The sequence below is a fragment of the Oncorhynchus masou genome, unplaced genomic scaffold, assembly GCF_036934945.1.
Source record: "Oncorhynchus masou masou isolate Uvic2021 unplaced genomic scaffold, UVic_Omas_1.1 unplaced_scaffold_1151, whole genome shotgun sequence".
NCBI lineage: Eukaryota > Metazoa > Chordata > Actinopteri > Salmoniformes > Salmonidae > Oncorhynchus > Oncorhynchus masou.
Window position 1 is genome coordinate 106,328 of NW_027001261.1, and position 24,380 is coordinate 130,707.

Below are 24,380 nucleotides of genomic sequence, written 5' to 3' on the forward strand. Positions count from 1 at the left end.
AAGGAGTGCTCTAGCATCCTTGTCAAAAGGAGTGTGCTAGCATCCTGGTCAAAAGGAGTACTCTAGCATCCTGGTCGAAAGGAGTACTCTAGCATTCTGGTCAAAAGCATCCTGGTCGAAAGGAGTACTCTAGCATTCTGGTCAAAAGCATCCTGGTCAAAAGGAGTACTCTAGCATTCTGGTCAAAAGCATCCTGGTCAAAAGTAGTACTCTAGCATTCTGGTCAAAAGCATCCTGGTCAAAAGTAGTACTCTAGCATTCTGGTCAAAAGCATCCTGGTCAAAAGGAGTACTCTAGCATTCTGGTCAAAAGCATCCTGGTCAAAAGGAGTGCTCTAGCATCCTGGTCGAAAGGAGTACTCTAGCATCCTGGTCAAAAGGAGTACTCTAGCATCCTGGTCGAAAGGAGTACTCTAGCATCCTGGTCAGAAGGAGTACTCTAGCATTCTGGTCAAAAGCATCCTGGTCAAAAGGAGTACTCTAGCATTCTGGTCAAAAGGAGTACTCTAGCATTGTGGTCAAAAGGAGTGCTCTAGCATCCTGGTCAAAAGGAGTACTCTAGCATCCTGGTCAAAAGGAGTACTCTAGCATCCTGGTCAGAAGGAGTACTCTAGCATCCTGGTCAAAAGGAGTACTCTAGCATCCTGGTCAAAAGGAGTACTCTAGCATCCTGGTCAGAAGGAGTACTCTAGCATCCTGGTCAGAAGGAGTACTCTAGCATCCTGGTCAAAAGGAGTACTCTAGCATCCTGGTCAAAAGGAGTACTCTAGCATCCTGGTCAAAAGGAATACTCTAGAATCCTGGTCAAAATGAGTACTCTAGAATCCTGGTCAAAAGGAGTACTCTAGCATCCTGGTCAAAAGGAGTACTCTAGCATTCTGGTCAAAAGCATCCTGGTCAAAAGGAGTACTCTAGCATCCTGGTCAGAAGGAGTACTCTAGCATCCTGGTCAAAAGGAGTACTCTAGCATCCTGGTCAAAAGGAGTACTCTAGCATCCTGGTCAAAAGGAGTACTCTAGCATTCTGGTCAAAAGCATCCTGGTCAAAAGTAGTACTCTAGCATTCTGGTCAAAAGCATCCTGGTCAAAAGGAGTACTCTAGCATCCTGGTCAAAAGGAGTACTCTAGCATTCTGGTCAAAAGGAGTACTCTAGCATCCTGGTCAAAAGGAGTACTCTAGCATCCTGGTCAAAATGAGTGTTCTAGCATCCTGGTCAAAAGGAGTACTCTAGCATTCTGGTCAAAAGGAGTACTCTAGCATCCTGGTCAAAAGGAGTACTCTAGCATCCTGGTCAAAAGGAGTACTCTAGCATCCTGGTCAGAAGGAGTACTCTAGCATCCTGGGCAGAAGGAGTACTCTAGCATCCTGGTCAGAAGGAGTACTCTAGCATCCTGGTCGAAAGGAGTACTCTAGCATCCTGGTCAAAAGGAGTACTCTAGCATCCTGGTCGAAAGGAGTACTCTAGCATCCTGGTCAAAAGGAGTACTCTAGCATCCTGGTCAAAAGCATCCTGGTCAAAAGGAGTACTCTAGCATCCTGGTCAAAAGGAGTACTCTAGCATCCTGGTCTAAAGGAGTACTCTAGCATCCTGGTCAAGAGGAGTACTCTAGCATCCTGGTCAAGAGGAGTACTCTAGCATCCTGGTCAGAAGGAGTACTCTAGCATCCTGGTCAGAAGGAGTACTCTAGCATCCTGGTCAAAAGCAGTACTCTAGCATCCTGGTCAGAAGGAGTACTCTAGCATCCTGGTCAGAAGGAGTACTCTAGCATCCTGGTCAAGAGGAGTACTCTAGCATCCTGGTCAAGAGGAGTGCTCTAGCATCCTGGTCAAAAGCAGTACTCTAGCATCCTGGTCAAAATGAGTACTCTAGCATCCTGGTCAAAATGAGTACTCTAGCATCCTGGTCAAAAGGAGTGCTCTAGCATCCTGGTCAAGAGGAGTGCTCTAGCATCCTGGTCAAAAGGAGTACTCTAGAATCCTGGTCAAAAGGAGTACTCTAGGATCCTGGTCAAAAGGAGTACTCTAGCATCCTGGTCAGAAGCATCCTGGTCAAAAGGAGTACTCTAGCATCCTGGTCAAAAGGAGTGCTCTAGCATCCTGGTCAAAAGGAGTACTCTAGCATCCTGGTCAAAAGCATCCTGGTCAAAAGGAGTGCTCTAGCATCCTGGTCAAAAGGAGTACTCTAGCATCCTGGTCAAAAGGAGTACTCTAGCATCCTGGTCAAAAGGAGTACTCTAGCATCCTGGTCAAAAGGAGTACTCTAGAATCCTGGTCAAAAGGAGTGCTCTAGCATCCTGGTCAAAAGGAGTGCTCTAGCATCCTGGTCAGAAGGAGTACTCTAGCATCCTGGTCAGAAGGAGTACTCTAGCATCCTGGTCAAAAGGAGTTCTCTAGCATCCTGGTCGAAAGGAGTACTCTAGCATCCTGGTCAGAAGGAGTACTCTAGCATCCTGGTCAGAAGGAGTACTCTAGCATCCTGGTCAAAAGGAGTGCTCTAGCATCCTGGTCAGAAGGAGTACTCTAGCATCCTGGTCAAAAGGAGTACTCTAGCATCCTGGTCAAAAGGAGTGTTCTAGCATCCTGGTCAGAAGGAGTACTCTAGCATCCTGGTCAAAAGGAGTACTCTAGCATCCTGGTCAAGAGGAGTGCTCTAGCATCCTGGTCAAAAGGAGTGCTCTAGCATCCTGGTCAGAAGGAGTACTCTAGCATCCTGGTCAAAAGGAGTACTCTAGCATCCTGGTCAGAAGGAGTACTCTAGCATCCTGGTCAAAAGGAGTACTCTAGCATCCTGGTCAAAAGGAGTGCTCTAGCATCCTGGTCAAGAGGAGTGCTCTAGCATCCTGGTCAAAAGGAGTACTCTAGAATCCTGGTCAAAAGGAGTACTCTAGCATCCTGGTCAGAAGGAGTACTCTGGCATCCTGGTCAAAAGGAGTACTCTAGCATCCTGGTCAAAAGGAGTGCTCTAGCATCCTGGTCAAGAGGAGTGCTCTAGCATCCTGGTCAAAAGGAGTACTCTAGCATCCTGGTCAAAAGGAGTACTCTAGAATCCTGGTCAAAAGGAGTACTCTAGCATCCTGGTCAGAAGGAGTACTCTGGCATCCTGGTCAAAAGGAGTACTCTGGCATCCTGGTCAAAAGGAGTACTCTAGAATCCTGGTCAAAAGGAGTACTCTAGGATCCTGGTCAGAAGGAGTACTCTAGAATCCTGGTCAAAAGGAGTACTCTAGGATCCTGGTCAAAAGGAGTACTCTAGAATCCTGGTCAGAAGGAGTACTCTAGCATCCTGGTCAGAAGGAGTACTCTGGCATCCTGGTCATAAAGAGTGCACTATATAGGGGATAGGGTGTAATTTGGGATTCAGACTTGTGTTTTTAATATTGATGTTTTTACCAATGTCATGCTCTGCTCTCTGTCTACAGTGTTCCTCTTTGTCCAGGACACTGACCTGTTGTCTGATACACCGGCCAATCAAAACCAGGGTTACAATGGCAGTCATGTCAGGGATGCACCGTTCAACCAATCAGAGCTAGGATTCTACACATTTTGGTGTTCCGTTGCACAGATGAACCAATCACACGCAGGTGTCTCACTCTGCATCCCACAGAACCTACGGAACCCGAATCCAACGAACCAATCAGATACAGGATTGCTGGTCCCAGAACAGATCTGGAGGATGGCGAGGGTTCATCGCTGTTTCCAAGCAACCAATCGGACTGCAGATTACTAACCTCACCACCTCACTGGATTACACGTTTGGGGATTTTAGAAGAACCAGGATTCCAGCCAATCAGAGCTTGTGGAGGACTGAGACGTTGGCGCGTGGTGATTGGCTGCTGAGTCCGATGGGGGCGTGACCCGTGGTTGTGGCCCGGTCTGACCCTGGCTGGTCTGACTCCTAACCTCTGACCCCTGACCTGTAACCCCAGACCCCTCTGGTCCTGGCTCTCCAGCTGCTGTGCTGTTTGGGTTCTGGTCCCGTCCGCACCGGGGGAGGGGCCAAAAAGAACAATCAGCCAATCACTATGAAGAAGAGTCGCAGCGTGCAGCGTCTGTCGCTGGCCGGAGAAGAGGAGGTAACACACACACACACACACACACACACACACGAGACACAGGAACACACAGACGTTTGTAGGGTAAACACACAACGTGGAGATCTATTGACTGGACTGTCCCTGGACTACAGTCTCAGGAGTTTCTCTTCTTAATGGATGGATTCCCTTCCATCCACTGACCTCAAAGCTGCCGTCTGTGGTAGTAGACTGTGTGTGTGTGTGTGTGTGTGTGTGTGTGTGTGTGTGTGTGTGTGTGTGTGTGTGTGTGTGTGTGTGTGTGTGTGTGTGTGTGCGTGTGTGTTCTGTGTAGCCTCTACAATAACAACAGTGAAGCATCTCTTTACATCTGGAGCTTTGGACAACTAGAGACTGAGGCATGGAACATGGAACACTGTTGCCTAGCAACTAGCAGCCTGCCTTCCATTCCCCCTGTGTTCTGTTGCTACGCTGCTGCAGTGCAGATCACACTCTCTCTGTAGAGGGCTTATACACAACAACACACACACACACACACACACACACACACACACACACACACACACACACACACACACACACACACACACACACACACACACACACACACACACACACACACACACACACAGAGAGAGAGATATGGGGTGCCATAGACCAGCATGCATCCTCTCTAAATCTCAATTTAGTGAGCTCACATAATAATATTACCCTCTACGCTTCCTGTCATTCACATAACATTCCATTCTACGCTTCCTGTCATTCAGTAACAATACCATCTATGCTTCCTGTCATTCAGTAACATTACCCTCTATGCTTCCTGTCATTCACATAACATTCCATTCTACGCTTCCTGTCATTCAGTAACAATACCATCTATGCTTCCTGTCATTCAGTTACATTACCCTCTACGCTTCCTGTCATTCAGTTACATTACCCTCTACGCTTCCTGTCATTCAGTTACATTACCCTCTACGCTTCCTGTCATTCACATAACATTCCATTCTATGCTTCCTGTCATTCACATAACATTCCATTCTATGCTTCCTGTCATTCAGTTACATTACCCTCGATGCTTCCTGTCATTCAGTAACATTCCATTCTATGCTTCCTGTCATTCACATAACATTCCATTCTATGCTTCCTGTCATTCACATAACATTACCCTCTATGCTTCCTGTCATTCACATAACATTCCATTCTATGCTTCCTGTCATTCACATAACATTACCCTCTATGCTTCCTGTCATTCAGTTACATTACCCTCTATGCTTCCTGTCATTCAGTAACATTACCCTCTATGCTTCCTGTCATTCACATAACATTCCATTCTATGCTTCCTGTCATTCACATAACATTACCCTCTATGCTTCCTGTCATTCAGTTACATTACCCTCTATGCTTCCTGTCATTCAGTAACATTACCCTCTATGCTTCCTGTCATTCACATAACATTCCATTCTATGCTTCCTGTCATTCACATAACATTACCCTCTATGCTTCCTGTCATTCACATAACATTACCCTCTATGCTTCCTGTCATTCACATAACATTCCATTCTATGCTTCCTGTCATTCACATAACATTACCCTCTATGCTTCCTGTCATTCACATAACATTACCCTCTATGCTTCCTGTCATTCAGTAACATTCCATTCTATGCTTCCTGTCATTCAGTAACATTCCATTCTATGCTTCCTGTCATTCAGTTACATTACCCTCTATGCTTCCTGTCATTCACATAACATTCCATTCTATGCTTCCTGTCATTCACATAACATTACCCTCTATGCTTCCTGTCATTCAGTTACATTACCCTCTATGCTTCCTGTCATTCAGTAACATTACCCTCTACGCTTCCTGTCATTCACATAACATTCCATTCTATGCTTCCTGTCATTCACATAACATTCCATTCTATGCTTCCTGTCATTCACATAACATTACCCTCTATGCTTCCTGTCATTCACATAACATTACCCTCTATGCTTCCTGTCATTCACATAACATTCCATTCTATGCTTCCTGTCATTCACATAACATTACCCTCTATGCTTCCTGTCATTCACATAACATTACCCTCTATGCTTCCTGTCATTCACATAACATTACCCTCTATGCTTCCTGTCATTCAGTAACATTACCCTCTATGCTTCCTGTCATTCAGTTACATTACCCTCTATGCTTCCTGTCATTCAGTAACATTACCCTCTACGCTTCCTGTCATTCACATAACATTCCATTCTATGCTTCCTGTCATTCACATAACATTCCAATCTATGCTTCCTGTCATTCACATAACATTCCATTCTACGCTTCCTGTCATTCAGTAACATTACCCTCTACGCTTCCTGTCATTCACATAACATTCCAATCTATGCTTCCTGTCATTCACATAACATTCCATTCTACGCTTCCTGTCATTCAGTTACATTACCCTCTACGCTTCCTGTCATTCAGTAACATTCCATTCTATGCTTCCTGTCATTCACATAACATTCCATTCTATGCTTCCTGTCATTCACATAACATTACCCTCTATGCTTCCTGTCATTCACATAACATTCCATTCTATGCTTCCTGTCATTCACATAACATTACCCTCTATGCTTCCTGTCATTCAGTTACATTACCCTCTATGCTTCCTGTCATTCAGTAACATTACCCTCTATGCTTCCTGTCATTCACATAACATTCCATTCTATGCTTCCTGTCATTCACATAACATTACCCTCTATGCTTCCTGTCATTCAGTTACATTACCCTCTATGCTTCCTGTCATTCAGTAACATTACCCTCTATGCTTCCTGTCATTCACATAACATTCCATTCTATGCTTCCTGTCATTCACATAACATTACCCTCTATGCTTCCTGTCATTCACATAACATTACCCTCTATGCTTCCTGTCATTCACATAACATTCCATTCTATGCTTCCTGTCATTCACATAACATTACCCTCTATGCTTCCTGTCATTCACATAACATTACCCTCTATGCTTCCTGTCATTCAGTAACATTCCATTCTATGCTTCCTGTCATTCAGTAACATTCCATTCTATGCTTCCTGTCATTCAGTTACATTACCCTCTATGCTTCCTGTCATTCACATAACATTCCATTCTATGCTTCCTGTCATTCACATAACATTACCCTCTATGCTTCCTGTCATTCAGTTACATTACCCTCTATGCTTCCTGTCATTCAGTAACATTACCCTCTACGCTTCCTGTCATTCACATAACATTCCATTCTATGCTTCCTGTCATTCACATAACATTCCATTCTATGCTTCCTGTCATTCACATAACATTACCCTCTATGCTTCCTGTCATTCACATAACATTACCCTCTATGCTTCCTGTCATTCACATAACATTCCATTCTATGCTTCCTGTCATTCACATAACATTACCCTCTATGCTTCCTGTCATTCACATAACATTACCCTCTATGCTTCCTGTCATTCACATAACATTACCCTCTATGCTTCCTGTCATTCAGTAACATTACCCTCTATGCTTCCTGTCATTCAGTTACATTACCCTCTATGCTTCCTGTCATTCAGTAACATTACCCTCTACGCTTCCTGTCATTCACATAACATTCCATTCTATGCTTCCTGTCATTCACATAACATTCCAATCTATGCTTCCTGTCATTCACATAACATTCCATTCTACGCTTCCTGTCATTCAGTAACATTACCCTCTACGCTTCCTGTCATTCACATAACATTCCAATCTATGCTTCCTGTCATTCACATAACATTCCATTCTACGCTTCCTGTCATTCAGTTACATTACCCTCTACGCTTCCTGTCATTCACATAACATTCCATTCTATGCTTCCTGTCATTCAGTTACATTACCCTCTACACTTCCTGTCATTCAGTTACATTACCCTCGATGCTTCCTGTCATTCAGTTACATTACCCTCTATGCTTCCTGTCATTCACATAACATTACCCTCTATGCTTCCTGTCATTCACATAACATTACCCTCGATGCTTCCTGTCATTCACATAACATTCCATTCTATGCTTCCTGTCATTCAGTAACATTAGCCTCTATGCTTCCTGTCATTCACATAACATTCCATTCTATGCTTCCTGTCATTCAGTAACAATACCATCTACACTTCCTGTCATTCACATAACATTCCATTCTATGCTTCCTGTCATTCAGTAACATTACCCTCTACACTTCCTGTCATTCACATAACATTCCATTCTATGCTTCCTGTCATTCAGTAACATTACCCTCTACACTTCCTGTCATTCACATAACATTCCATTCTATGCTTCCTGTCATTCACATAACATTCCATTCTATGCTTCCTGTCATTCAGTTACATTACCCTCTACGCTTCCTGTCATTCAGTAACATTACCCTCTACACTTCCTGTCATTCAGTTACATTACCCTCTACGCTTCCTGTCATTCAGTTACATTACCCTCGATGCTTCCTGTCATTCAGTAACATTACCCTCTACGCTTCCTGTCATTCAGTAACATTACCCTCTATGCTTCCTGTCATTCACATAACATTCCATTCTATGCTTCCTGTCATTCAGTAACATTACCCTCTACACTTCCTGTCATTCAGTAACATTACATTCTACGCTTCCTGTCATTCAGTAACAATACCCTCTATGCTTCCTGTCATTCAGTAACATTACCCTCTATGCTTCCTGTCATTCAGTAACATTACCATCTGCACTTCCTGTCATTCAGTAACATTACCATCTACACTTCCTGTCATTCAGTAACATTACCCTCCGTGCTTCCTGTCATTCACATAACATTCCATTCTATGCTTCCTGTCATTCACATAACATTCCATTCTATGCTTCCTGTCATTCAGTAACATTACCCTCTATGCTTCCTGTCATTCAGTAACATTACCATCTACACTTCCTGTCATTCAGTAACATTACCCTCTATGCTTCCTGTCATTCAGTAACATTACCCTCTATGCTTCCTGTCATTCAGTAACATTACCATCTACACTTCCTGTCATTCAGTAACATTACCATCTACACTTCCTGTCATTCAGTAACAATACCCTCCATGCTTCCTGTCATTCAGTAACAATACCCTCCATGCTTCCTGTCATTCACATAACATTCCATTCTACACTTCCTGTCATTCAGTAACATTACCCTCTATGCTTCCTGTCATTCAGTAACATTACCCTCCATGCTTCCTGTCATTCACATAACATTCCATTCTATGCTTCCTGTCATTCAGTAACATTACCATCTACACTTCCTGTCATTCAGTAGATTACCCTCCATGCTTCCTGTCATTCAGTAGATTACCTTCTTTACTTCCTGTCATTCAGTAGATTACCCTCTATGCTTCCTGTCATTCAGTAGATTACCCTCTTTACTTCCTGTCATTCAGTAGATTACCCTCGATGCTTCCTGTCATTCAGTAGATTACCCTCTTTACTTCCTGTCATTCAGTAGATTACCCTCTTTACTTCCTGTCATTCAGTAGATTACCCTCTTTGCTTCCTGTCATTCAGTAGATTACCCTCTTTACTTCCTGTCATTCAGTAGATTACCTTCTTTGCTTCCTGTCATTCAGTAGATTACCCTCTTTACTTCCTGTCATTCAGTAGATTAGCCTCTTTGCTTCCTGTCCGTCAGTAAATTGACTTCTGGATGTGTGCCACCCAAATATGGTAAAAAAAACGGCGAAAAATATATAATATCTCATCCTCTTTCTCTTTCCCGCTCTCTCTCTCTTTCTTTCCCCAGGATAATGACACTGATTCGTCAGGCTGTGCTGAGAAGGCGGAGTCAGGGCTCTACAGCAGCTCCTATACGTCAGGAGCCACTCTGGGGGCGGAGCTACGCATGGGGAGGAGCAGGAGGCTGGCCTCCAGTTTGCAGGTAAAAACAGTAGAAAGAATATGGATGTTTTTACAGCAGAAACGTTCTCTGGATTTCATCAGCAGTGCGATACACAACAGTTACTTGTGATCAAACCTGAGAGTTTTCTTGCACAAAGATATTTACACAAGTGTTTTGGAGACGTGGCGCAATAGTGGCGTGAACGTTTTGGTGCAGACAAAACTTATATTAGTTGTATCACAACCACCGTGTCAAAATGTGAGTGTATCGTAGAGAGAGTTTTGTTATTGTGGTTCCTGTTAGCTATTATTATCGCAAAAGAGACTTACCTGGTTTAATAAACTCTATCCTATTGGTTACCTGGGTAATCAATCAATCCTATCGTCCCATTCAGGTTCCGTGTTGGCTCCGCCCCCGAGACAGGACACGCTCCCCTGAGATCCTGAGTAACATGCCGCGCCCCACGTCCCTGCCCCTCTGCATCCCACCACGCATCGCCATCACACCTGCAGACACAGACAGGTAACATGCCGCGCCCCACGTCCCTGCCCCTCTGCATCCCCCCACGCATCGCCATCACACCTGCAGACACAGACAGGTAACATGCCGCGCCCCACGTCCCTGCCCCTCTGCATCCCACCACGCATCGCCATCACACCTGCAGACACAGACAGGTAACATGCCGCGCCCCCACGTCCCTGCCCCTCTGCATCCCCCCACGCATCGCCATCACACCTGCAGACACAGACAGGTAACATGCCGCGCCCCACGTCCCTGCCCCTCTGCATCCCACCACGCATCGCCATCACACCTGCAGACACAGACAGGTAACACACACCACGTCCCTGCCCCTCTGCATCCCACCACGCATCGCCATCACACCTGCAGACACAGACAGGTAACATGCCGCGCCCCACGTCCCTGCCCCTCTGCATCCCACCACGCATCGCCATCACACCTGCAGACACAGACAGGTAACACACACCATGTCCCTGCCCCTCTGCATCCCACCACGCATCGCCATCACACCTGCAGACACAGACAGGTAACACACACACACCACGTCCCTGCCCCTCTGCATCCCCCCACGCATCGCACCACACCTGCAGACACAGACAGGTAATACGCACACCCACCCACCCCCCGCTGCCGCCGCCACCGCCACCACCACCACCACCACATACAAATATACTTCCATGTAGTGTTGTTGACCTGAGTAGCATTATAAACCATCCTTAGTGTAAGAGCTATTGAAGATTGAAATCCAAAATCGAATTTTATTTTAAAAAGGTGTGAATTGTTCTCCATCCAACCCAAATTCAGAATATACCTTCTTCATAGTCATGGCGTGCTTGGTTCAATAGCTATTGAGGAGAGAAAACCCAAATATCCACAGACTGTCAATCAAATGTATTTATAAAGCTCTTCTTACATCAGCTGATGTCACAAAGTGCTGTACAGAAACCAGCCTCAAACCCCAAACAGCAAGCAATGCAGGTGTAGAAGCACGGTGGCTAGGAAAAACTCCCGAGAAAGGCCAAAACCTAGGAAGAAACCCAGAGAGGAACCAGGCTATGAGGGGTGGCCAGTCCTCTTCTGGCTGTGCCGGGTGGAGATTATAACAGAACATGGCCAAGATGTTCAAACGTTCATAAATGACCAGCATGGTCAAATAATAATAATAATCACAGTGGTTGTAGAGGGTGCAACAGGTCAGCACCTCAGGAGTAAATGTCACCTGGCCTGATGACTCCTTGCTGTCCCCAGTCCACATGGCCGTGCTGCTGCTCCAGTTTCAACTGTTCTGCCTGCGGCTATGGAACCCTGACCCGTTCACCGGACTTGCTACCTGTCCCAGACCTGCTGTTTTCAACTCTCTAGAGACAGCAGGAGCGGAGGCATGGTCCTAGGGCTCAGGTCCTCTGAGAGAGAGACAGAGAAAGAGAGAAAAAGAGAGAAAGAGAGAGAGAATTAGAGGGAGCATACTTAAATTCACACAAGACACCGGATAAGACAGGAGAAATACTCCAGATATAACAGACTGTCCCTAGGCCCCAACACATAAACTACTGCAGCATAAATACTGGAGGCTGAGACAGGAGGGGTAGGGAGACACTGTGGCCCCATCCAGCGATACCCCTGGACAGGGCCAAACAGGCAGGATATAACCCCACCCACAAAGCACAGCCCCCACACCACTAGAGGGATACCGTCAACCACCAACTTACTATCCTGAGACAAGGCAGAGTATAGCCCACAAAGATCTCCCCACGTCACGAACCCAAAGGGGGGGGGGGGCAACAACCCGGACAGGAAGATCACGTCAGTGACTCAACCCACTCAAGCGACGCACCCCTCCTAGGAATGGCATGGAAGAGCACCAGTAAGCCAGTGACTCAGCCCCGGTAATAGGGGGTTTAGAGGCAGATAATCCCGGTGGAGAGAGGTGAACCTAGCCAATGTAAAAACTAATTTTACCTCGGTAGCTGAGTCATTGTCTTGGAAGTGGTGATTCTACAATAACAGAACCAAGTATAATAGCATAGTACAACATTACTGTTACACCAAAAACACCACTTTAGTCAACACCACTACCGGTCAGACTCTGACTACAACATGTCCCCCAAAAACTCAGTCTCACGCAATTCTATCGCCAGCGAAGGGTGAGAAGGGGGGGAGGGAGAGTGTCAGTGTGTGTCTGAGTCAAACCGTTGGCCAATTGACATTATCATGACTACATATCGTAATATACTCTGTCTATATTAATCTCTCTCTATGTCTTTTCCTGGAGATCTACTGTCCTGTGGAATGAAAACCTACTGGACAGTAGATCTCCAGGAAGAGGGTTGGAATGAAAACCTACAGGACGGTAGATCTCCAGGAAGAGGGTTGAAATGAAAACCTACAGGACGGTAGATCTCCAGGAAGAGGGTTGGAATGAAAACCTACAGGACAGTAGATCTCCAGGAAGAGGGACTGAAAACCTACAGGACAGTAGATCTCCAGGAAGAGGGACTGAAAACCTACAGGACAGTAGATCTCCAGGAAGAGGGTTGGACTGAAAACCTACAGGACAGTAGATCTCCAGGAAGAGAGTTGGACTGAAAACCTACAGGACAGTAGATCTCCAGGAAGAGGGACTGAAAACCTACAGGACAGTAGATCTCCAGGAAGAGGGTTGGAATGAAAACCTACAGGACAGTAGATCTCCAGGAAGAGGGTTGGAATGAAAACCTACAGGACGGTAGATCTCCAGGAAGAGGGTTGGAATGAAAACCTACAGGACAGTAGATCTCCAGGAAGAGGGACTGAAAACCTACAGGACAGTAGATCTCCAGGAAGAGGGACTGAAAACCTACAGGACAGTAGATCTCCAGGAAGAGGGTTGGACTGAAAACCTACAGGACAGTAGATCTCCAGGAAGAGGGTTGGACTGAAAACCTACAGCACAGTAGATCTCCAGGAAGAGGGTTGGACTGAAAACCTACAGGACAGTAGATCTCCAGGAAGAGGGACTGAAAACCTACAGGACAGTAGATCTCCAGGAAGAGGGACTGAAAACCTACAGGACAGTAGATCTCCAGGAAGAGGGTTGGACTGAAAACCTACAGGACAGTAGATCTCCAGGAAGAGAGTTGGACTGAAAACCTACAGGACAGTAGATCTCCAGGAAGAGGGTTGGAATGAAAACCTACAGGACAGTAGATCTCCAGGAAGAGGGACTGAAAACCTACAGGACAGTAGATCTCCAGGAAGAGGGACTGAAAACCTACAGGACAGTAGATCTCCAGGAAGAGGGACTGAAAACCTACAGGACAGTAGATCTCCAGGAAGAGGGTTGGACTGAAAACCTACAGGACAGTAGATCTCCAGGAAGAGGGTTGGAATGAAAACCTACAGGACAGTAGATCTCCAGGAAGAGGGTTGGACTGAAAACCTACAGGACAGTAGATCTCCAGGAAGAGGGACTGAAAACCTACAGATCTCCAGGAAGAGGGTTGGACAGCCCTGGTCTATAGTTTGTGAACAACATCTGCTCTGATGTTCTCACCAGACAGTAGTTGAGGAAGATATGAATGCATATTCCCATTGAAACAGATTGAGAATCAAATGATTGAAATTTTACCAGTTTGGACAAGTCACTGGTAAAAACGTGAAGACCTCGGTCAACGTGTTGTATTTCTGTTGTCCCGCATTTGGGTATTTTAAATGTGGTCACCCTTTCTCCTCCCCCCCTTCAGTAGTTTCCAGGTGGAGAATGGTTCCCCCCCTCTTCAGTAGTTTCCAGGTGGAGAATGGTCCCCCCCCTCTCTCTTCAGTAGTTTCCAGGTGGAGAATGGTTCCCCCCCTCTCTTTAGTAGTTTCCAGGTGGAGAATGGTTCACCCCCCTCTCTTCAGTAGTTTCCAGGTGGAGAATGGTTCACCCCTCTCTTCAGTAGTTTCCAGGTGGAGAATGGTTCCCCCCCCTCTCTTCAGTAGTTTCCAGGTGGAGAATGGTTCACCCCTCCTCTCTTCAGTAGTTTCCAGGTGGAGAATGGTTCCCCCCTCTCTTCAGTAGTTTCCAGGTGGAGAATGGTTCACCCCTCTCTTCAGTAGTTTCCAGGTGGAGAACGGTTCCCCCCCCCTCTCTTCAGTAGTTTCCAGGTGGAGAACGGTTCCCCCCCCCTCTCTTCAGTAGTTTCTAGGTGGAGAACGGTTCACCCCTCTCTCTTCAGTAGTTTCTAGGTGGAGAACGGTTCCCCCCCTCCTCTTCAGTAGTTTCCAGGTGGAGAACGGTCCCCCCCCCTCTCTTCAGTAGTTTCCAGGTGGAGAATGGTTCCCCTCCCTCTCTTCAGTAGTTTCCAGGTGGAGAATGGTTCACCCCCCCTCTCTTCAGTAGTTTCCAGGTGGAGAATGGTCCCCCCCCTCTCTTCAGTAGTTTCCAGGTGGAGAACGGTTCCCCCCCCCCTCTTCAGTAGTTTCCAGGTGGAGAATGGTTCACCCCTCTCTTCAGTAGTTTCCAGGTGGAGAATGGTTCACCCCTCTCTTCAGTAGTTTCCAGGTGGAGAATGGTTCACCCCCTCTCTTCAGTAGTTTCCAGGTGGAGAATGGTTCACCCCCTCTCTTCAGTAGTTTCCAGGTGGAGAACGGTTCCCCCCCCCTCTTCAGTAGTTTCCAGGTGGAGAATGGTTCACCCCTCTCTTCAGTAGTTTCCAGGTGGAGAATGGTTCCCCCCCTCTCTTCAGTAGTTTCCAGGTGGAGAACGGTTCCCCCCCCCCTCTTCAGTAGTTTCCAGGTGGAGAATGGTTCCCCCCCCCTCTCTTCAGTAGTTTCCAGGTGGAGAATGGTTCCCCCTCTCTTCAGTAGTTTCCAGGTGGAGAATGGTTCACCCCTCTCTTCAGTAGTTTCCAGGTGGAGAATGGTTCCCCCCTCTTCAGTAGTTTCCAGGTGGAGAATGGTTCCCCCCCCTCTCTTCAGTAGTTTCCAGGTGGAGAATGGTTCCCCCTCTCTTCAGTAGTTTCTAGGTGGAGAATGGTTCCCCCCTCTCTTCAGTAGTTTCCAGGTGGAGAATGGTTCCCCCCTCTCTTCAGTAGTTTCCAGGTGGAGAATGGTTCCCCCCTCTTCAGTAGTTTCCAGGTGGAGAATGGTTCCCCCCTCTCTTCAGTAGTTTCCAGGTGGAGAATGGTTCCCCCCTCTCTTCAGTAGTTTCCAGGTGGAGAATGGTTCACCCCTCTCTTCAGTAGTTTCCAGGTGGAGAACGGTTTCCCCCCCTCTCTTCAGTAGTTTCCAGGTGGAGAATGGTTCCCCCCTCTCTTCAGTAGTTTCCAGGTGGAGAACGGTTCCCCCCCTCTTCAGTAGTTTCCAGGTGGAGAATGGTTCACCCCTCTCTTCAGTAGTTTCCAGGTGGAGAATGGTTCCCCCTCTCTTCAGTAGTTTCCAGGTGGAGAACGGTTCCCCCCCTCTTCAGTAGTTTCCAGGTGGAGAATGGTTCCCCCCTCTCTTCAGTAGTTTCCAGGTGGAGAATGGTTCCCCCCCTCTCTTCAGTAGTTTCCAGGTGGAGAATGGTTCACCCCTCTCTTCAGTAGTTTCCAGGTGGAGAATGGTTCCCCCCCTCTTCAGTAGTTTCCAGGTGGAGAATGGTTCCCCCCTCTCTTCAGTAGTTTCCAGGTGGAGAATGGTTCCCCCTCTCTTCAGTAGTTTCTAGGTGGAGAATGGTTCCCCCCCTCTCTTCAGTAGTTTCCAGGTGGAGAATGGTTCCCCCCTCTCTTCAGTAGTTTCCAGGTGGAGAATGGTTCCCCCCTCTTCAGTAGTTTCCAGGTGGAGAATGGTTCCCCCCTCTCTTCAGTAGTTTCCAGGTGGAGAATGGTTCCCCCCTCTCTTCAGTAGTTTCCAGGTGGAGAATGGTTCCCCCTCTCTTCAGTAGTTTCCAGGTGGAGAATGGTTCCTCCCAGTAGTTTCTCTTCAGTAGTTTCCAGGTGGAGAATGGTTCCCCCTCTCTTCAGTAGTTTCCAGGTGGAGAATGGTTCCCCCCCCCTCTCTTCAGTAGTTTCCAGGTGGAGAACGGTTCCCCCCCCCTCTTCAGTAGTTTCCAGGTGGAGAATGGTTCACCCCTCTCTTCAGTAGTTTCCAGGTGGAGAATGGTTCACCCCTCTCTTCAGTAGTTTCCAGGTGGAGAATGGTTTCCCCCCCTCTCTTCAGTAGTTTCCAGGTGGAGAACGGTTCCCCCCTCTTCAGTAGTTTCCAGGTGGAGAATGGTTCACCCCTCTCTTCAGTAGTTTCCAGGTGGAGAATGGTTCACCCCTCTCTTCAGTAGTTTCCAGGTGGAGAATGGTTCACCCCTCTCTCTTCAGTAGTTTCCAGGTGGAGAATGCTTCACCCCCCCTCTTCAGTAGTTTCCAGGTGGAGAATGGTTCCCCCCCTCTCTTCAGTAGTTTCCAGGTGGAGAACGGTTCCCCCCCCCCTCTTCAGTAGTTTCCAGGTGGAGAATGGTTCCCCCCCCCTCTTCAGTAGTTTCCAGGTGGAGAATGGTTCCCCCCTCTTCAGTAGTTTCCAGGTGGAGAATGGTTCCCCCCTCTCTTCAGTAGTTTCCAGGTGGAGAATGGTTCCCCCCTCTCTTCAGTAGTTTCTAGGTGGAGAATGGTTCCCCCCCTCTCTTCAGTAGTTTCCAGGTGGAGAATGGTTCACCCCCCTCTCTTCAGTAGTTTCCAGGTGGTGAATGGTTCCCCCTCTCTTCAGTAGTTTCCAGGTGGAGAATGGTTCCCCCTCTCTTCAGTAGTTTCCAGGTGGAGAATGGTTCTCTTCAGTAGTTTCCAGGTGGAGAATGGTTCCCCCCTCTCTTCAGTAGTTTCCAGGTGGAGAATGGTTCACCCCCTCTTCAGTAGTTTCCAGGTGGAGAATGGTTCACCCCTCTCTTCAGTAGTTTCCAGGTGGAGAATGGTTCCCCCCCCCCTCTCTTCAGTAGTTTCCAGGTGGAGAATGGTTCACCCCTCTCTTCAGTAGTTTCCAGGTGGAGAATGGTTCACCCCCCTCTCTTCAGTAGTTTCCAGGTGGAGAATGGTTCACCCCCCTCTTCAGTAGTTTCCAGGTGGAGAATGGTTCACCCCTCTCTTCAGTAGTTTCCAGGTGGAGAATGGTTCCCCCCCTCTCTTCAGTAGTTTCCAGGTGGAGAATGGTTCCCCCCTCTCTTCAGTAGTTTCCAGGTGGAGAACGGTTCCCCCCTCTTCAGTAGTTTCCAGGTGGAGAATGGTTCACCCCTCTCTTCAGTAGTTTCCAGGTGGAGAATGGTTCACCCCTCTCTTCAGTAGTTTCCAGGTGGAGAATGGTTTCCCCCCTCTCTTCAGTAGTTTCCAGGTGGAGAACGGTTCCCCCCCCCTCTTCAGTAGTTTCCAGGTGGAGAATGGTTCACCCCTCTCTTCAGTAGTTTCCAGGTGGAGAATGGTTCACCCCTCTCTCTTCAGTAGTTTCCAGGTGGAGAATGCTTCACCCCCCCTCTTCAGTAGTTTCCAGGTGGAGAATGGTTCACCCCTCTCTTCAGTAGTTTCCAGGTGGAGAATGGTTCCCCCCCCCTCTCTTCAGTAGTTTCCAGGTGGAGAATGGTTCACCCCCCTCTCTTCAGTAGTTTCTAGGTGGAGAATGGTTCACCCCTCTCTTCAGTAGTTTCCAGGTGGAGAACGGTTCCCCCCCTCTCTTCAGTAGTTTCCAGGTGGAGAATGGTTCACCCCTCTCTTCAGTAGTTTCCAGGTGGAGAATGGTTCACCCCCCTCTTCAGTAGTTTCCAGGTGGAGAATGGTTCCCCCCCCCTCTCTTCAGTAGTTTCCAGGTGGAGAATGGTTCCCCCCCTCTCTTCAGTAGTTTCCAGGTGGAGAATGGTTCCCCCCCCCCTCTTCAGTAGTTTCCAGGTGGAGAATGGTTCACCCCTCTCTTCAGTAGTTTCCAGGTGGAGAACGGTCCCCCCCCCCTCTTCAGTAGTTTCCAGGTGGAGAATGGTTCACCCCTCTCTTCAGTAGTTTCCAGGTGGAGAACGGTTCCCCCCCCCTCTTCAGTAGTTTCCAGGTGGAGAATGGTTCACCCCTCTCTTCAGTAGTTTCCAGGTGGAGAATGGTTCACCCCTCTCTTCAGTAGTTTCCAGGTGGAGAATGGTTCACCCCTCTCTTCAGTAGTTTCCAGGTGGAGAATGGTTCACCCCTCTCTTCAGTAGTTTCCAGGTGGAGAATGGTTTGTAATATAATATACTAATCATAGTGTCTGTCTATCTCTTCCCCAACCTCTCAGTGAGCTGGAGAACGGGGTGTCTCCGGGCCATACCCCTCTTGGCTCCCAGAGTCCCAGCCTGACCCTGCACCCATCCTTCCCCCAGGGGGGTCGACGGGAGTCCTTCCTCTACCGGTCAGACTCTGACTACGACATGTCCCCCAAAAACTCAGTCTCGCGCAATTCTATCGCCAGCGAAGGGTGAGAAGGGGGGGAGGGAGAGTGTCAGTGTGTGTCTGAGTCAATGAGTCAAATCGTTGGCTAATTTGCATTATCATGACTGCATATCCTAATATACTCTGTCTTTCTCACTCTCTCTCTCTCTCTCTCTGTCTCTAACACTCACTCTCCCTCTCTCTCTCTCTCTCTCTCTCTCTCTGTCTCTAACACTCACTCTCTCTGTCTCTCTCTCTCTCTGAGAATGTTAGTGTGTATGAGTCAAACCATTGGCTAATTTGCATTATCATGACTGCATATCCTAATATACTCTGTCTCACTCTCTCTCTGTTTCTAACACTCTCTCTCTCTCTCGCTCTCTCTGTTTCTAACACTCTCTCCTTCTCACTTTCTTGCTCTCTCTTTCTCACATTCTCTCTCTCTCTCTCTCCCTCTCTCTCTTCCTCTCTCTCTCTCCCTCTCTCTCTTCCTCTCTCTCTCACCCTCTCTCTCTTCCCCCTCTCTCTCTCTCTCTCTCTCTCTCTCTCTCTCTCTCTCTCTCTCTCTCTCTCTCTCTCTTCCCCTCTCTCTCTCCCTCTCTCTCTCTCTCTCTCTCCCCTCTCTCTCTCTCTCTCCCTCTCTCTCTTCCTCTCTCTCTCTCCCTCTCTCCCTCTCTCTCTCTCTCTCTCTCTCTCTCCCTCCCTTTCAGGCATGCAGGAGAAGACTTTATTGTTACCCCCTTTGCTCAGGTGTTAGCCAGCCTGCGCTCGGTACGGAGCAACTTCACCCTCCTCGCCAACATCTCCATGCCAACCGTCAAGTCAGTGCTCACCTGTCAATCAAAACTTCTAACAGCTGTACTGCGTCCCAAATCAAATGCTATGTAGTGATCTACTTTAGACCAGGGCCCCATAGGGCTGCTATATAGTGATCTACGATCTACTTTAGACCAGGACCCCATAGGCCTGCTATATAGTGATCTACTTTAGACGAGGGCCCCATAGGCCTGCTATATAGTGATCTACTTTAGACCAGGACCCCATAGGCCTGCTATATAGTGATCTACTTTAGACCAGGACCCCATAGACCTGCTATATAGTGATCTACTTTAGAGCAGGACCCCATAGGGCTGCTATATAGTGATCTACTTTAGACCAGGACCCCATAGGGCTGCTATATAGTGATCTACTTTAGACCAGGACCCCATAGGCCTGCTATATAGTGATCTACTTTAGAGCAGGACCCCATAGGCCTGCTATATAGTGATCTACTTTAGAGCAGGACCCCATAGGCCTGCTATATAGTGATCTACTTTAGACCAGGACACCATAGGCCTGCTATATAGTGATCTACTTTAGACCAGAACCCCATAGGGCTGCTATATAGTGATCTACCATATAGGCTTGCTATATAGTGATCTACTTTAGACCAGGGCCCCATAGGCCTGCTATATAGTGATCTACTTTAGACGAGGGCCCCATAGGCCTGCTATATAGTGATCTACTTTAGACCAGGACCCCATAGGCCTGCTATATAGTGATCTACTTTAGACCAGGACCCCATAGGCCTGCTATATAGTGATCTACTTTAGACCAGAACCCCATAGGGCTGCTATATAGTGATCTACTTTAGACCAGGACCCCATAGGCTTGCTATATAGTGATCTACTTTAGACCAGGGCCCCATAGGCCTGCTATATAGTGATCTACTTTAGACCAGGGCCCCATAGGGCTGCTATATAGTGATCTACTTTAGACCAGGGCCCCATAGGGCTGCTATATAGTGATCTACTTTAGACAAGGACCCCATAGGGCTGCTATATAGTGATCTACTTTAGACCAGGGCCCCATAGGCCTGCTATATAGTGATCTACTTTAGACAAGGACCCCATAGGGCTGCTATATAGTGATCTACTTTAGACCAGGACCCCATATGGCTTCCATTTGCTTATTGAGAGTTTCCTACCTCATTTACCCAGTTAGCAAGCCAATTAGAATGTGTGTTTTGCATGTAACTGGTTTGTAACTGATGACTGATGTGACATGTAGCTCGTGGATGTAATTGGCTGCCTGTCTACCTCGACTAGCCAATAACAGTAATGATAGCTATGGGTCACATTTACTCACCAGGTCTTTTAATGGGCCTTTCAATAGGCCTTTCAATGGGCCCTTCAATGGGCCTTTCAATGGGCCTTTCAATGGGCCTTTCAATGGGCCTTTCAATGAGCCTTTCAATGGGCCTTTCAATGGGCCTTTCAATGGGCCTTTCAATGGGCCTTTCAATGAGCCTTTCAATGGGCCTTTCAATGGGCTTTTCAATGGGCCCTTCAATTGGCCTTTCAATGGGCATTTCAATGGGCCTGTCAATGGGCCTGTCAATGGGCATTTCAGTGGGCCTTTCAATGGGCCTTTCAATGGGCCCTTCAATTGGCCTTTCAATGGGTCTTCAATGGGCTTTTCAATGGGCCTTGTATAACACCAATGTTTAATACTGCCCCCCCCCCCTCTCCCGCCTCCCTCAGTCTGAACTTCACTCCAAGACAATGTCAAGCTATTGTAACCCCGTGAGTTCTAACTGGTTGGTGTAATTCCCTGTCTTGTCCACAGGAGGTCTCCACTGGGCGGTGTAGCGCCCCACAACCCCAGAGCAGCTCTATCAGATCAACAGTATGAGCAGCTGGCTACAGACACTCTGGAGGAGCTGGACTGGTGTCTGGACCAGCTAGAGACCATCCAGACTCACCGCTCTGTCAGCGATATGGCCTCCAACAAGGTACTACCGTGATATAAACACAACCATGATGTAACCACAACACAACCATGATATAACCACAACACAACCATGATATAACCACAACGCAACCATGATATAACCACAACACAACCATGATATAACCACAACACAACCATGATATAACCACAACACAATCATGATGAAACCACAACACAACCATGATGAAATCACAACACAACCATGATGAAACCACAACACAACCATGATGAAACCACAACACAACCATGATATAACCACAACGCAACCATGATATAACCACAACACAACCATGATATAACCACAACACAACCATGATATAACCACAACACAACCATGATGAAACCACAACACAACCATGATATAACCACAACACAACAATGATGAAACCACAACACAACCATGATATAACCACAACACAACCATGATGAAAGCACAACACAACCATGATATAACCACAACACAACCATGATATAACCACAACACAACCATGATGAAACCACAACACAACCATGATATAATCACAACGCAACCATGATATTACCACAACACAACCATGATATTACCACAACACAACCATGATATAACCACAACACAACCATGATATAACCACAACACAACCATGATATAACCACAACACAACCATGATATAACTACTACACAACCATGATATAACCACAACACAACCATGATATAACCACAACACAACCATGATATAACTACTACACAACCATGATATAACCACACCACAACTATGATATAACCACAACACAACCATGATATAACCACAACACAACCATGATATAACTACTACACAACAATATAATCTCACCACAGCTTCAACACTTATGAGCAGTGAACTGACTAACCCTACAGTAAAACATCCTCAACCTGCTCCCCCCTTCCCCCCCCCCCCCTCTCAGTTTAAGAGGATGTTAAACAGGGAGCTGTCTCACCTATCAGAGATGAGTCGTTCGGGTAACCAGGTGTCTGAGTACATCTCCAGCACCTTCATGGGTGAGTACACCTACCTGGATATACCTGTAGTTACCTGGATATACCTGTAGTTACCTGGATATACCTGAAGTAACCTGTCTGTTCTTAGCTGTCTATCTGTTCATACCTGTCTGTCTGTTCTTACCTGTCTGTCTGTTCATACCTGTCTATCTGCTCATACCTGTCTGTCTGTTCTTACCTGTCTGTCTGTCTGTCTGTTCATACCTGTCTGTCTGTCTGTTCATACCTGTCTGTCTGTCTGTTCATACCTGTCTGTCTGTAAATACCTGTCTGTCTGTTCATACCTGTCTATCTGTTAATACCTGTCTATCTGTTCATACCTGTCTGCCTGTTCATACCTGTCTATCTGTTAATACCTGTCTGTCTGTTCATACCTGTCTGTCTGTTAATACCTGTCTGTCCATACCTGTCTGTCTGTTCATACCTGTCTGTGTATTTACCTGTCTGTCTGTTCATACCTGTCTGCCTGTCTGTTAATACCTGTCTATCTGTTCATACCTGTCTGCCTGTTTATACCTGTCTGTCTGTTCATACCTGTCTGTCTGTTCTTACCTGTCTGTCTGTTCTTACCTGTCTGTCTGTCTGTTAATACCTGTCTATCTGTTCATACCTGTCTGTCTGTTCATACCTGTCTGTCTGTTCATACCTGTCTGTGTATTTACCTGTCTGTCATACCTGTCTGTCTGTTCATACCTGTCTGTCTGTCTGTTCATACCTGTCTGTCTGTTCATACCTGTCTGTCTGTTAATACCTGTCTATCTGTTCATACCTGTCTGTCTGTTAATACCTGTCTGTCTGTTAATACCTGTCTATCTGTTCATACCTGTCTGTCTGTTCTTACCTGTCTGTCTGTTAATACCTGTCTATCTGGTCATACCTGTCTGTCTGTCTGTCTGGTCATAACTGTCTGTCTGTTAATACCTGTCTGTCTGTTCATACCTGTCTGTCTGTCTGTCTGTTCATACCTGTCTGTCTGTTCATACCTGTCTGTCGGTTCATACCTGTCTGTCTGTTCTTACCTGTCTGTCTGTTAATACCTGTCTATCTGGTCATACCTGTCTGTCTGTCTGTCTGTTCATACCTGTCTGTCTGTTAATACCTGTCTATCTGGTCATACCTGTCTGTCTGTTAATACCTGTCTATCTGGTCATACCTGTCTGCCTGTCCATTAATACCTGTCTGTCTGCTCATCCCTGTCTGTCTGTTCATACCTGTCTGTGTATTTACCTGTCTGTTCATACCTGTCTATATTCTACATCACCTGTCTACCTGTACTTGGCCACCCGTACATTTCTGTGTCCTGGGTATATCACTCTGCCTGCGCTAGTATGTGTGTATAACATGTGTGTCTCTATCCCCTAGACCAGCCCAACGAGGTGGAGCTGCCGTCCCCTAATCTAAAGGAGAAGTCTATGTGTGTCTCTATCCCCTAGACCAGCCCAACGAGGTGGAGCTGTCGTCCCCTCGTCTAAAGGAGAAGTCTATGTGTGTCTCTATCCCCTAGACCAGCCCAACGAGGTGGAGCTGCCGTCCCCTAATCTAAAGGAGAAGTCTATGTGTGTATCTATCCCCTAGACCAGCCCAACGAGGTGGAGCTGCCGTCCCCTCGTCTAAAGGAGAAGTCTATGTGTGTCTCTATCCCCTAGACCAGCCCAACGAGGTGGAGCTGCCGTCCCCTCGTCTAAAGGAGAAGTCTATGTGTGTCTCTATCCCCTAGACCAGCCCAACGAGGTGGAGCTGCCGTCCCCTAATCTAAAGGAGAAGTCTATGTGTGTATCTATCCCCTAGACCAGCCCAACGAGGTGGAGCTGCCG

The 24,380-nt window shown here is 47.0% G+C and overlaps 1 protein-coding gene across 1 annotated transcript in view; it reads left to right on the forward strand.

Moving 5' to 3' along the window:
• Positions 1-3,846: 3,846 nt before the first annotated feature.
• LOC135529379 (3',5'-cyclic-AMP phosphodiesterase 4C-like) overlaps positions 3,847-24,380 on the forward strand; it is a gene marked incomplete at its 3' end in the record, with an annotated part of 48,697 nt that continues 28,163 nt past the window's right edge. The window contains exons 1-7 of the mRNA XM_064958150.1: positions 3,847-4,071; positions 9,799-9,933; positions 10,289-10,416; positions 18,646-18,825; positions 19,490-19,600; positions 21,387-21,552; positions 22,473-22,566. Coding sequence (XP_064814222.1) covers positions 4,021-4,071; positions 9,799-9,933; positions 10,289-10,416; positions 18,646-18,825; positions 19,490-19,600; positions 21,387-21,552; positions 22,473-22,566 — 865 coding nt within the window. The remainder of the gene's footprint in view (positions 4,072-9,798; positions 9,934-10,288; positions 10,417-18,645; positions 18,826-19,489; positions 19,601-21,386; positions 21,553-22,472; positions 22,567-24,380) is intronic.